Consider the following 15,006-nt stretch of genomic DNA (forward strand, 5'->3'; position numbering starts at 1 on the left):
TCATCAAAAACAAGGAAAGTCTGAAAAACTGTCACAGCCAAGAGGAGCCTAAGGAGGTAAGACAACTAAGTGTAATGTGGTGTTCTGGATGGGATCCTGGAACAGAAAAAGGGACATTAGGTAAAAACTAAGGAAATCTGAATAAATGTGGGTTTTAGGTAATACTATTATATCCATATTGGTTCCTTAATTGTAACAAATACACTGTACTAAGATTTGATATTAATTACAGGGGAAATTGGGTGTGGGTATACAGAAATTCTCTGGACTATCTTCACAATTTTCTGTAAATTTAAAACTATTTGAAAATAAATAGTTTATTTTTAAAAGTAATTAAAAGCAACCCAAGTGCCGATCAATAGATGAATGGATAAAGAAGATGTGACATATATATACATATGTGTGTATATATATATGTGTGTGTGTGTGCACACACACACAGTGGAATATTACTCAGCCATAAAAAAGAATGAAATCTGGCCATTTGCGACAACATGGATGAATTTAGAGGGTATTATGCTAAGTGCAGTAAGTCACACAGAGAAAGACAAATACTGCATGAGTTTACTTATATGTGGAATCTAAAAAATAAAACAAATGAACAAACATAACAAAACAGAAACAGATTTATAGATACAGAGAACAAACAGGTGGTTGCTAGAGGGGAGGAGATATATACCTTGGAGATATTTTTCTATTAGTATACAGGGAGCTTCCTTATGATTTGTTATAGCTGCAGAGTATTCCACTGCAGCAAAGTCTCGACATTTATTTATCAGCTCTTTATTGAGTTGTTTCCAGTCTTTCACTACTATAAGCAATGCTACAGTGAATAACACTGCACATATGTCATCTCATATAGTGGAAATATTTCTATAGGATAAATTTCTAAAAGTGGGATATTGAGCTAAAGAGTATATACATCAGTAATTCGGATACATATTAAATTCCCCTCCATAAAGGTAATCCCAATTTACACTCCCACTAGCAATATAAGAGTGTCTATTTCCCCATCAAGGCAGTGTGTGGTCAAACTTTTGCATATTTATCATGTGATAGAAGAAAAATGGTTTCTGACTGTCCTTGTAATTTGCATTTCTTTTTTTGCAATTGAAGCTGAGCAAATATTCATGTTTTCCTTTCATTTCATTTTCTGGGAGCGCTTCATATTCTTTGCTCATTTTTATACTGGGCTTTTGTGTTTTTTCCTCATAAAATTCTAGGAGCTATTTATATTTTAGGAAGACTTGACCTTTCTCTGCATAGGGGCTGCAAATATTTTCCTTTGTCATCTGTGTTTCCACTAGGTTTTTAACGCTTGCCCATAGACTCTGCCCTTTGCTCCAGCAGAACCTCCCTCTCCAGGCCACCTGCCCCGTCTCACAGCCACATCCCAAAGCCCTTTTAGTTCCTCACTCTTCCTGGTGACATTTGACCTCTTGGTGACATCTGACTCTATACTGAAGACTCCTCTTGTGTGTAAATAACATTTATTCTGTTCTTTATCGACTTTAGGGGTTACACATTCTCAGTAAACATAGAAAACACAGAAAAGCTCACAGAAGAAAAGCAAAACTCACCTTACATTCCACCTCTTAGGATAACCACTTCCTGTTTATCAATGCCTATGCATGTTTTTAATTGCGTATATGTTTATTTATTTACAAAATAAATTTCTTACATTTACCCAGTTCCTTTGGGAGTGTATAACTGCACTTTCCTCCCTCTTGGGTATCTCCTTGCCCCTATTCTGTCTCCACAAGGAGGTAAGCTCGAGGAGCTGACGTGGGGGGAACTTTTCCCTCCTGCCCATCCCCACAGCAGCCTCACTCTCTCTCCTGGACCCCTGGCCACGTTTCTCCTGCCCCATCCCCACCCCCTCCAAGCTTAACCACTGCCCTCACTCCTGCCAGAGACGTCAAATTCCTGGTCTCATCGGGTCTTCAGAACCACCTTGGTGGAAACCTCGGATCTTCAATCCATCACCCCAAAAGATGCTAGTTTCCCTTCTTCTGCTGGTGAAACCAGCCAAGAGGAACGTCCAAGACTCACCCAAGCATTGTTTCCGGCCCACGTCTTGTCTTGCGTGCACCAAACATTTCCCGAATTCGTCCTGCTCTGTTTGGTCTCCTGTCTTTATTCATGCTCTTCCTCGCTGTCCCCTTCCTGCAGCAGGTCTCCCCATGACCTGTTCGTCACGTTCTGCCCATCCTCTGCCCCAGCGCAGCCCCGCCTTCCCTTCCCCCCTGAGTCTCCCACTGCAGTCCTCCCCCTTCCCTGGCTCTGTGTTCCAGGAGGCCTCCTCTGAGAAGCTGCTGGCCGGGTGCCCCGGACTCCCAAGGTGCCAGTCACTTCCCCTGGCAGACCATTTATCTCTCTGTATTATCATTTCCTGTTTATTCCTCTGTCTCCCTATTGACCATACACTGGGGGCAGGACTGTCGTTTTCATTGACGCATTTCGAATGCCTGCACGTATGAACATTAAATAAGTTTGTTGATCAAGGAAAGGAATGGCTCCCCCAGCTAATGTGACCGCTCCCGCATTGAAACTTCAAAGCTTTCCAACCAGGATGCCTCCTGGAGGGCCAACGTGGCCCAGCTGGAATTGGCATCCTCTTAGGTCTGATGTGCAAACTCCTTCATCTCGACTGATAGTCTTCCTATCACCCTTTTCTGACTGTCACCGAGGCCCTCTCTGAACCTCACTTTACTTATCTGTCTAGAGAAGAGAACACTCGGGAAAATTGTGAGGGCCAACTGAATGACATACTTTGTAAATGGCAATGTGATGAATGAATACGAGGTGTGGGTACATCATAAAAAAGAGTGCTACCATTCATTCAGCATGTTTTCTATACCAGGCACTGTTCTAACATCTAACTATTAATGCCTTTCATCCAAACAAATCAGCTCCCCTTTCATAGAAAAGTATACTGAGGCACAGAGCAGTTAATGACTTACTTGCCTAGGATTCCACACTGGCAGTAGAGGAGCTGGGATTTGAATCCAGACCACATAGCTCCACTTGCTTAACCACCACTTTATATTGTCTGTCTATTAAATAATAGTATTATTTGGTCTGACAGCTGCCCTATTCAATTAATTAATTAATTGGGTTTTGTGACCCAATCATACAACCACGTTCTCCCAGCATGATTCTAACTCCAATGGTAAATCTGTAGGTAGATTTTTGTGTAGATAACCACTTATCTCCCAAGGATGGAGACATGTTCAAAATGTAGCTCTTTAAAAAGCACCATGCCCAGGGGCTTCCCTGGCAGTCCAGTGGTTAAGACTCCGTACTTCCACTGCAAGGGGCGTGGATTCGATCCCTGGTTGGGGAACTCCCACATGTTGCACGGTGCTGCCAAAAAAAAAAGAATCATGCCCATATTTTTTGTTCCTTGACATTTGTATTATCAGATTCAAATAGAATAAATACTCATCGGCTGAATTAAACACAGAGAAGTTTAAAGGCATCTGTTTTGTCATACTTGACATGGACTTACCTTCAGTGGTACTGACATATATATATCCCCAATCCCACCATTCCAGGCCCTCCAAGCATTCTGAGGATGAGATTTCCATTCCCTTCCCTAGTTTTCAGAATCTCCTCACCAAGAGAGAGATGGGGATGAAGAAGGGGAGGGAAGAGGCCACCCTGGGCACAGGAGAAGAGAGATAGGAGAGTTTTGGTGGATCCTTCTGTGTCTGTGGCTCAGGGGACAGGCTCTGCTCCCCTGGACTGCCTTGCGGGGGGGCATAGCAAGGTCACTTCCATGTATGTAGTTTCCCTGGCCCTCCTCCTTTGCCTGTCCTGTTCCCACTCCCCTGATGCCAGCCTCATCCTTGACACAAAGCGCTATGGGGGCCAGAGAAAGGAGAGGGGGCAGAAAGAGCCCAGTGCTGGATACCCAAGGAGAGACTGAGGACAGAAAAGAGGATGCCCGCCCCCAGGGGACAGCTAGAAGCAAGAGACCTGCCTCCTGGCACCATGCCCCCTAACTGCCAGGACGCACAGCCTTTACTTCTGGGGGGCCAGAAACTTGTGGGAGGTTGGGAGGGAAAGAGAGGGCAAAAGATGGAAGAGACTTAGAGAGGTCCAGAGAAAAAGGGTAGAGGTGAAGGGGACCAATGTATGTTCCATTATTAAATGATAGATATGGAGAATAAAAAAAGATGCAGAAGACAGCAATTCTGTAGTGTAACAGAATACATCCATGTATTCACCACCAAGATTAGACAGTGTTAACATTTTGCCATATTTCCTTTAGTTTTCTTCATTTTTAAATTTTTGTTTGTTTATTTAGTTATTGGCCGCACTGTGCAGCATGCAGGATCTTAGTTTCCTGACCTGGGATCGAACCCATGCCCCCTGCAGTGGAAGCGAAGAGTCTCAACCACTGGACCGCCACGGAAGTCCCTAGTTTTCTTCATTTTTTTTTAAAAGGGATAATACATTAGAGACACTGCTATAATCCCCTCCCCACACCTGTAAACCATCATTTCCTGTCCCTTCTCCCTTAGAGGGAGCTATTCCTCTGGAGTCCTGTCTCTCCCATCTATGTTTTTACTTTTACTACATGGGCATACGTAGGTATGTATCCACAAGAATATATCCTATTGCTCATGTGTCCTGCATTTTTACATACCTGGTATGATTTGACCTATATTCTTTTGCCACTTGGTTTTACCTTAACATCACATTTTTGAAACTTATCCCTGTTGATACATGAGTTAGTGCATTCATTTTATCTGCTGTATAGTATTCCACTTTGATTACATTTGCATTTCTGTTCTCCTGTAGGTAGACATTGAAGTTGTTTCCAGTTTTTGTTGTTGTTATTACAAAAACCATGAATGGACATCCTCATACATGTCTCCCTGTGCACATCTGTGAGAATTCCACTAGAGTCACACCTAGAAGTAGAATTGCCAAGTTCCAAAGGAAGTGTGTGTTTCCAGCTTTACCAGATATTGCCAAATTGTCCTCTAAAACAATTGTGTCCAATACTCCATGAATTTCTGCTTCTGAGGGGTGTGAAATGAGAGCTCTTTCTGGATATAATTTGCACTTCCCCATGAGCTAATGTGGATAAGTAGCTTTTCACATTTATGGACCACTCATGTTTCCTCTTCAGGAAATGACCTGCCCATATCTTCCGTTCACTTTTCTGTGGGGTGTGTGTGTGTGTGTGTCCTTTTCTTACTGATTATAAAAGTACTTTATTTATGATTGATACTAAATCTTTTTCAGTTATGTGGATTGCAAATCTCTTCTCCCAGTCTGTGGGGGACTGTCTTTCACTCTGCGGTGTCTTTTGTTATTTAAAAGTTTTTAATTATTACTGAAGCTGGGTGATTGATACATGGGGGTTCATTATACTGTTATCTCTATTTTTGTGTAATTTTGAAAATTACCCTAACAAAAAGATTTGTAAAAATCTATAGAACAAATAATTCTCTATCATCCCAAATTCCTAAAGATCATCTCCTATATTTCATAGTTTTACTTTCCACATTCAGGTCTCTAATGCCACTGGAATTTATTTTTGTAGTTGGTGTGCCAGAGGATCAAATATTATCTTTCCCTCATAGATGGCCAACTGTCCCAGTTCTATTTCTAATCCTGTGTGTCCCTTCTCCTCTGACCAGAAATTTCTCCTCTGCACCATATATCCTTAGGTCTGTTTCTATGCTCTCTATTCTGTTCCTTAGTCACTGTGTCTATTCTTACATTTTGCCACAGTTTTAATTCCCATATTACCAGATTGGCCAGAGTAGTACCTGTCAGACCAAATTGGTATCCCTTCTTCTTTTTCTTCTTCAGATCACGTGGCTCTTCTTGGCCCTTTTTCTTCCCATATAAATTTTATAATCAGCTTACCCAATTCCAGAAAGGAAAAACCCAACTCTGTTGGGTTAGTTGGAATCGTGTTGAATTTCTAGATTCATTTGGGGGAGAACCAACATCTTTCTAACACAATACCTTCCCTACCATTACCTTGGCACGTCCATGTACGAGGTCTTCTTTTTTGGTCCCTATGTAAGAATTTGTATCTGTTTTCTCCATGAGGGCCTTGCTCAGTCTTTGTTAGATTTGTTCCTGGGGCCTGGGGGGTTTACTGCTCTCCCCCCACCCCGTGCTCACATCAGCTATGCCAGGCGCGTCTGTCCTTACCCCCTACCCCTGCCCCTTGGTCCACGCCCTCCCCTCCCACTGTCCAGGGGGCAGCTGTCCTGCTCCAACAGCTGACTAGTCCTGTGAGGGCTTGCAGAATGGACACGGCTCCCACCTCCCACCTCGGGGCCCGTCAGCTGAGTCTGGGGCAAGGCACAGTTGTTTCCCTGGGGACAATGAGCTGCATTCTGTACGGGCCCCTCTCTGGGCCTCCCTCTCCCCAGCCAGAGCAACTGTTCTTGTGGGTAAGGAAGGGCCCCACCTGTCAGCTCTAGTTACTCTTTCAGGCAACATCCAACTCCCTGACCCATTTTCTTCGTGTCTTATGAGCCTGTCTAGTGTGTGTCTTATGGCCCAATTGCCTGTTCATGGGTCTGTCGTTGCCTGGAACTGGTGGGCAGGGGAATGGTGGACATGGGAAGGGACCGTCCCTCTCTAACCTCAGAGGACCTGCCGTTCCCACAGTTTTCTCTTAGTTGTCACCATGTTCAGGCCTCAAATCCTAAACTTGCCCCACTCAGGTAGATTAATGACTACAGTCCCAGGCAGATAGGGGACAGGGCTGGAGCTCTTCCCTTCCCCACTGACACGTTCCCTACCTGGCTGGCCTCCACACCCGCTCCTGGGCACCTGCTCTCCTCAGCACTGCCTGCGCTGGATGAGGCCTCCCTGGCCTCTTCTCAGAATCCTTGTTTGGGGGTCAGCCCTGCCCTCAACCTCCCACAACAGGGAAGGGCTGCAGGCCAGTGCTGATCCCCCAGGTGTGATGACAGGGCACTGGAACATGGCAGAGCCAGAACACAGACCTCCATTGCTTCTTCAGGCGTTAACTGAGCCCCAGCACCCACTCTCAGTAGCTGTGCATGAGTGTCAGGGTGCCTCATAGCAGGTCTTCAAGGAGCAGCCAGTAGGGCTGGCCTCAGACATAGGATGTGCTGGGAGGGACAACCCAAAAATATGGAAGGAAGGAAACTTTTTGTTGTAAATTTGAAAAAAATCGTTGGGATTTCCCTGGCGGTCCAGTGGTTAAGACCCCACGCTTCCAATGCAGGGGGCGTGAGTTCGATCCCTGGTTGGGGAACTAAGATCCCACATCTTAGTGTGGCAAAAAAAAAAAAAAAAAAAATTATGGAAATATAGTTGATTTACATTGTGTTAATTTCTGCTGTACAGCAAAGCGATTCAGCTATACAGTACATATATATATATATTCTTTTTCAGATTCTTTTCCATTATGGTTTATCACAGGACATTGAATATAGTTCCCTGTGCTATACAGTAGGACCTTGTTGTTTATCCATCCTATATATAATAGTTTGCATCTGCTAATCCCAGACTCCCAATCAGAAAGGAAACTGTTGTTTATTGAGCACCTTCTAGAAGCCAAGCTCTGGACTTGGTAATCTCCCATCTCTTGATCCTGTCAGAGGCAGGTTCTATGATGATTCGCATTTTAGGGAGGAGGCCCGCTGCACAGCACCACTCCAGGGGGGTCACTCCTGCCCCCAGTTGCACAGCGTGCAGTCTGCTCTGGCATCCAGAGTAGCCTGGAGAGGGTCCCAGAGCTGGCATGTGAATCCAGATTGGAGTGACCATCAGAAGCACTCTTCACCTCCCTGTTTGGGTCCGAGCAGAGTGAGTGGCTGTGTGGTACAATGGTTTGAACCCCTGGATGGAGACAGCAGAAAGGGGTGGGAGGAGTGGAAGGCCCAGTGCTCACAGGTCTCGCGAGAACCCATTAGCTCTATTAACAGCTCTCACCACCTCATCCTCAGTTTGCCCATCTGTTTGTCTGTCACGCTGCCGACTGCTAGTGTGTGAGTCCTGTGTCCTCATCACCAGGTACACACTTGTTGTTGACATGAATGGCCCAATTAAATGATGTCTATGTGTGGAGAGGAGGGGTCCCCAGGACACCTCTGTGTGGCCCTGAGGATCTGGGGAGAGGACCACGGTGGAGGACCTCAGGGGTCACTTACTGCTCAGCCCACAGGCCTCAACTTCACAAGTTGGCACCCAAACACATTTTTTTTTTTAATTGCCTTTGAGGAACAGGAGGTTTGACGAATTTCCTCCCTGGCCAGCAGAGTGTTGGAGGCAGGGGTCAGAACCGTGCGTGAAAGATCCATTACACAAGACTAAATCAGGAACTAGAAGGAACTGCTCTCTGGTAGCTTTGTTGCCGGAAGGGATGGTTATCTTTCCAGGAAAGGCTGAGGAAATCCTTTTCTGCCTTGGGGCAGGCCGGGGGATGGGATTAATCCCAGGTGAAGGTGGGAAGGAGATGAAGAAGTGAGTTAATCCCAGGGGGGGACGAGGGGTAGAGAATAAACTAAAACCAGATCCAGGCCCTGGACACAGCCACTGCCCCTCCCCCACCTCCCTTCCCAACCCCCTCTGGGGTTTCCTATTGTTACCAGAGACGACATCCTGTTTCCTTTACCTGCCTCACTGTCCCAGGCCCCTGGAACCCCCTACTGTCTCAGCGAGCAGGGATGGGACAGAAGTCTGGCCCCAGACCCAGGGTCCAAGGATCTCACAGCTGGAAGATCTCACAGCAGTGGAAACTGACCTGGGAGGTATGGGGTGCAATTTACCCAAGGTCACAGCATTGCAGATCTGCGTCAGCACTTGGGCGGGCCTCCACGGTTCTCTCAGTTCTCTCAAGATTATATACTTTGAAGGTTCCCAGAGGGAACCTGACTTCCCCTCCCTTAGGCTCAGCGTGGTCAGTTCCTCCCCTCCAAATGCCTCTCTCCAGCTGACTGTGGCCCGCAGGACTCACACACATCCTAGGAATGTGTTTGGATCCATGGAGTTCTGGGGCTCAGTAGCACAGGCTCTAGGACAAGCAGGCCTGGGTTTGGATCCCATCACAGAACCTTTATTTATTTATTTATTCTAGCAAGAAATGTTTACTGCTGAGCACTAGGGACACAGCAGCAGACAAAGTAGACATAAGTCCCTACTCTCATGGAGTTTACATTCTAGTGAGGGAGGCAGATAATCAGCAAGATAAGGAAGGACGATACATAGCCTGTCAGAAGGATTTGCTGAGGAGGTAAATAAAGCAGAGGAGGGGATGGAGAGAAGGCAGCAGGAGATGGGGTGGAGGGAATGTACTGTTAAATAGGATGGATGGGTAACATCTGGGCAAAGACTTAAAGGAGGTGAGAGGTGGAGCCATGTGGATACCTGGAGAAAGAGCCTTGTAGGCAGGAGCAATAGTATGTGCAAAGGCCCTGAGGCAGAAACATGTCTGGCACAGTTAAGAGCAGCAGGAGGCCAGTGGGGTAGGCAGAGTGAGAGAGAAAAGGGCTAGAAGTTGAATCAGGAAGCCAGGGGGAGGTCAGACACCCAGGGCCTTACAGGTCACAATTAAAGCCTTTGGCTTTAACTCTGAATGAAAAGGGAGCCAAAAGGACAGGATCTGACTCATGTTTTAGAAAGGTCATTCTGGTCACTGTGTGGAAAAGAGAAACAGGAAAACCAGTTAGGAGGCTACTACAATGATTCAGGTGAAAGATGACAAATGCTCAGACGAGGGTAGTCAGGGCAGCACTGGTGAGAAGTGGGGAGATTCTGAGTTTTTTTTTTTTTTTAATTTATTTATTTATTTTTGGCTGTGTTGGGTCTTCATTTCTGTGCGAGGGCTTTCTCTAGTTGCGGCGAGCGGGGACCACTCTTCATTGTTGTTGACATGAATGGCCCAATTAAATGATGTCCTCTCGGGCTTCCCTGGTGGCGCAGTGGTTGAGAATCTGCCTGCTAATGCAGGAGACACGGGTTCGAGCCCTGGTCTGGGAAGATCCCACATGCCACGGAGCAGCTGGGCCCGTGAGCCACAGCTGCTGAGCCTGCGCGTCTGGAGCCTGTGCCCCGCAACGGGAGGGGCCGCGATAGTGAAAGGCCCGCGCACCGCGATGAAGAGCGATGAAGAGCGGTCCCCGCACCGCGATGAAGAGTGGCCCCCACTTGCCGCAACTAGAGAAAGCCCTCGCACGAACCGAAGACCCAGCACAGCCAAAAATAAATAAATAAATAAATAAATAAATAAAATTTAAAAAAAAAAAAAAAAAAAAATGATGTCCTCTCACTATCGCGGCCTCTCTTGTTGAGGAGCACAGGCTCCAGATGCGCAGGCTCAGTAGTTGTGGCTCACGGGCCCAGTTGCTCCGGCTCAGTAGTTGTGGCTCACGGGTCCAGTTGCTCTGCGGCATGTGGGATCCTCCCAGACCATGGCTCGAACCCGTGTCCCCTGCATCAGCAGGCAGATTCTGGGAAGCCCGATTCCGAATATTTTGAAAGCAGAGCCAACAGGATTTACGAATGTGGGTAGTGAACTGTGATAAGAAGAGAGAGGTCAAGGATAAATTCTAGGATTTTGGCCAAAAGTAACTAGAAAGAGGCAGTTGCCACTTACAGATAAGGGGAAAGCCTGAGGGAGGGGCAGGTCTGAGGGGGAGACTTGGCCACTTATCTGCTGTAATTCTGGGTAAGTCGCTTAACCCCTCTAAACCTCAGTTTCCTTATCTGTACAAAGGTCATAATAATCATTCCCCTGCAGAGCCGATGGTAAGAATTGAGTGAGGTCATGAACTCACAGGCGTGACGCACATACATACTCAATACACGTTCCACCCACAGCCCAGGGATGACACTGACCATCACAGCTCCTCAGGAAGGGACAGGAGAGAGAGGAAGACCATACCTACACATCTGTACTTTAGCTCCTCTCCCTGCCCAACTTCCTCCAGGAAGAAGGGGGACAGACCTTTTCGACAAAATTGGAAGTTTTCTTTCTTCAAGGTCTTTGATGGTTTTGGAGATGGTGATGATGCTAATGGGGGATGGAGGTGGGTTGATGATAAACGATCATATTCCCATGTCCTTATTCTTACAAAACCCTTTCACGGCCATTATCTCATCTGAGTCCATCAAGGCAGAAATTATACCCATTCTATGAAGTAGAAGAATGAGGGGGTGGTTAAGACTCTGCGCTTCCAATGCAGGGGGTGCGGGTTTGATCCCTGGTCGGGGAACTTGGATCCCACATGCTGGGTGGCCAAAAAAAAAAAAAGAGGTATTTTTAAAATTTTTATATTATATTGGAGTATAGTTGATAAACAATGTTGTGTTAGTTTCAGGTGTACAGCAAAGTGATTCAGTTATACGTATACATGTATCCATTCTTTTTCAAATTCTTTTCCCATTTAGGTTATTACAGAATATTGAGCAGAGTTCCCTGTGCTATACAGTAGGTCCTTGCTGGTTATCTATTTTATTTTGTTTTATTTTAAAATATTGATTGATTGATTGATTGATTGATGTACTGTGTGGCATGTGGGATCTTTGTTCCCCGACCAGGGATCGAACCCGTGCCCCCAGTATTGGAAACGCAGAGTCTTAACCACTAGACCGCCAGGGAAGTCCCTGGTTATCTATTTTAAATATAGCAGTGTGTACATGTCAGAATGAGGTATTTAAAAACAAAATAAAACAAACCCGGACCATCTCTACCTCACTATCTCATGGAGCTCCATTTAATCTTTGGGGGAAAACGTGGGTGAAGAGGGTCCTGATGTGGGTATCCCTCTTCCCGTCCCTGAGTGGGAGTGCTGCCCAGCTGTGTCCAGCTATGATATAGACTGTGACCTCAGGCCTCTATCCCAGGAGAGGGCCCACAATGCCTGCCCCGGTCCATTCTCCATCTCGGCCACTCTGAGCATGCCCGGTGTGTGGGTTGCAACCTTACTGCTTCTGAGGTTTGGGTCAGTGGGTCTCATACATTGTTCCATTCCAGTTACTCCTCCCAATTACTGAGGTGACAGACGAGGGGACTGGAACCCAGAAGAATCAACGTGCCTCAGATCACACCATTAGAAAGTGCAGTGCAAACGCTGAGGTCTGCACCCAGCAGGAGGAATTCCTGCATCACTTCTTCCAGCCCAGCTGCCCCCTCCCCTCCACATACCAGGTGCCAGAACACAGCTGTCTCTTCCTTGCTCCCCCAGCCCAGGCAAGCTGTCCTGGGTGGGGCTGAGGTGGGTGGGGCCGCCCTGGGTAGTGTCCAGTGAGGCTGTAGCCCCTGCAGGCAAATTCAGCTGGACACTGATGCTAAACGGCAGTCCCTACTGGTGAGAACTGGGCTACTGCCCATTGGTGGGCGGTGGGGGACTGGGAGGGTACGAAGTGTCAGGTCTGGGTGGATCAAGGTCCCTGAAAAGAAAACTTAGAATTGCCCAGGGAAGAACTCCTGTTGGACTGAGGGAGAGGTGTTAGGGAATGCCAGGTGACTGAGAGTGCACAGGAGGAGGGGGTGACTAGAGGAAGGGAGGGTTCAGGGGACAGTAAGAGCCCCTGGAGGCTGGGAGTGGCGAGCTGTAGGTCCCAGCCCCGAATTTACTCTTGCCTTGGCTGTTTGTCTCCATCTGTGCTATGCTGAGTATCCTCCTGCCCCAGCCACCCTTCCCAAAGAAAGGGCATCTGGAAAGCAAAAATGACCCTTGAATTGAGATCTGGGGGCGGGAGGGTATAAACTGAAGCGGGGGTTAAATCCTGCCCACCTCATGTCTTTGCCAGGTGAGGAGGGAGCAGGAAAGGCAAGCCTAGAGACTAGATCGCCTTGGAAGTCACTGGCCATGCCCACTCTGCTGCTCCCGCTGCTGCTACGGACACTGCTGGCCCGCCTGCTGCTGCCTGCTGCCCGCCTGGCCCGCCGGCACTTCCTGCCCCTGCTGCGCCGGCTGGCCCACCGCCTGGGCTCTCAGGATATGCGAGAGGCTTTGCTGGGCTGTCTGTTGTTTGTACTCAGCCAGAGACACCCGCCGGATGCTGGGGAGGCCTCCAGAGTGGCCCGCCTGGAGAGGAGGGACAGGCTAGCCTCCCAAAAATGAGGCCATGAATCCTGGTAGCAGCTGTATCCGCTGAAACGCTTTCTTTTGGAGTAAGACAGTCCTGGTCCCATCACTGACTGCAGCCTGCCCAGTGGGCAGAAGACATGGTGGGGGACTGAGCATGAGAGGGGTCCGGCCAGGACATGCCTCCCCACTCCCCCACTCCCAGCAGAGACGATTGGAAGGATGCTCTGCATTTAGCAGAAAACCCATCATTATCCCTCCCTCCCGGCCCCTGCATTCTTCCCAAGAACTTTTCTTTTCTTTTTTTCTTTTTCTTTTTTTTTGGCCGCACAGCATGTGGGATCTTAGTTTCCCGACCAGGGATCGAATCTGCGCCCCCTGCATTGGAAGTGCAGAGTCTTAACCACTGGACCACCAGGGAAGTCCCATCTTTTTTTTTTTTTTTTTTTTTTTAATTATTTATTTATTTATTTTGGCTGTGTTGGGTCTTCGTTTCTGTGCGAGGGCTTTCTCTAGTTGTGGCAAGTGGGGACCACTCTTCATCGCAGTGTGCGGGCCTCTCACTATCGCAGCCTCTCTTGTTGCGGAGCACAAGCTCCAGACGCGCAGGCTCAGTAATTGTGGCTCACGGGCCTAGTTGCTCGGTGGCATGTGGGATCTTCCCAGACCAGGGCTTGAACCCGTGTCCCCTGCATTGGCAGGCGGACTCCCAACCACTGCGCCACCAGGGAAGCCCAGTCCCATCTTTTTAATTTTTTTTCCCAAGAACTTTTCTAATTACCTCTGGCCTGTGAGGGGAGAGGAACTGACTGTCCTCCCTCTGCCACCCCCACCCGCAGGCAAATGGGGACATGAGGTCCAATGAGGGACAATGGACAATTTAGCTAATCCAGACTCTGTCTTTGACTCGTGATTTACCAAGTAGTAAGACCTTGGTTCCCTAGGGAGTCATTCCTGCCTCCAAAGCCCAGCATGCAGCAGGTGCTCAATAAATATTTGTTGCTTTGAATGCCTGGGATGTCTTTGACAGTCTTTGTCACACTCCTGCACTGCATGACAGTTGAACCTGTCCAGAGGGTAGGGGTGGGGAAACAAGTCAAGGCTTCCTTTTGCTACCTATTCCATTGTCCCTCTCGGTTTGTACATTCTCTTGCCTTATTTGAGTATATTACACTGTAAACCAGCAGTCTTGGATCTGCCTGGCCAGCTCAGGGTAAGGAGGTAAACATCCTCCAGCAAGCATGGACACTCTTCGCAGCTAGTGATGTGGGAAGAGGGAGATTTGTTTGCTGAGGGACCCTGTGGGCAGCCGCCCAGAGGAGCAGTGTAGAAATGCATACCCCTGAGGGGTCCTCTGCTCAGGATGGGACCTAAGGGGTAGGGGGTGGGTGGGGTGTGATCTGAGGAATTCACCTATTTCCCCTCCCCAGTGGGAGGCCCCTCAGGAATCAAATAAGAGCTGTCAGAGGCATTTGCATGCCAGCCTCCGGATAATTTGCTTACGGTTCCCATGCAATACTCCTCCCTCCCACCCTCCTCCAGCGAGTCCTGGGCTCTCGGTTCAAAGGGGGAAAGTGAGGAGTACAGGTTCCTTTCAGGACCCTCACCCCGTTAGCATACCCCTCAGAAGGTTGGCCTGGGGGAAGAACCGAGACCAGAGCTGTGGGCCCCCAAGCCGGCCCTGCGGGCCTTTCCGCCAGACCCCCGCCTCCCCACACCGCGGCACCATCTGCTTCCTCCCGGAGTCCTCAAAAGCCAGTGCACGTGCTCGGCCCCCTCGGGAAGGTGGCCCGGGGAAGGGGCGGGGTGAAGGGGATTCGAACCCCTGGTCCCCTCCAGGGTCACGGGCACCTTTATTTATTTCGCCCGCTCCGGGCCTCCCCTCCCGCCGGCCTTCCGGAGCGCTCCTCACTCCCGAGCGGCGCCGGCGGGACCGAGCCGACCGCGGGGCGCGGGGCTGGCG

General features: G+C 48.3%; 1 protein-coding gene across 2 annotated transcripts; it reads left to right on the plus strand.

The window, feature by feature from the left end:
* The first annotated feature begins 12,044 nt into the window (after positions 1-12,044).
* On the plus strand, positions 12,045-13,965 carry MYMX (myomixer, myoblast fusion factor). 2 transcript variants are annotated; one of them, XM_057555409.1, is made up of 2 exons: positions 12,045-12,088; positions 12,766-13,965. In XM_057555409.1, the coding sequence occupies exon 2, from the start codon at positions 12,825-12,827 to the stop codon at positions 13,077-13,079; it is 255 nt and encodes an 84-aa protein (XP_057411392.1). In that variant the 5' UTR covers positions 12,045-12,088; positions 12,766-12,824; the 3' UTR covers positions 13,080-13,965. The 2 variants fall into 2 exon arrangements, with proteins under 2 accessions (XP_057411392.1, XP_057411391.1); XM_057555408.1 differs by lacking the exon at positions 12,045-12,088 and adding an exon at positions 12,289-12,320.
* Positions 13,966-15,006: the final 1,041 nt, after the last annotated feature.

Source organism: Balaenoptera acutorostrata, chromosome 10 (genome assembly GCF_949987535.1).
Source record: "Balaenoptera acutorostrata chromosome 10, mBalAcu1.1, whole genome shotgun sequence".
NCBI lineage: Eukaryota > Metazoa > Chordata > Mammalia > Artiodactyla > Balaenopteridae > Balaenoptera > Balaenoptera acutorostrata.

Coding starts and splice junctions, on each gene's coding strand:
- MYMX (XM_057555409.1), top strand. CDS start 12,825: ATGCCCACTCTGCTGCTCCCGCTGCTGCTACGGACACTGCTGGCCCGC.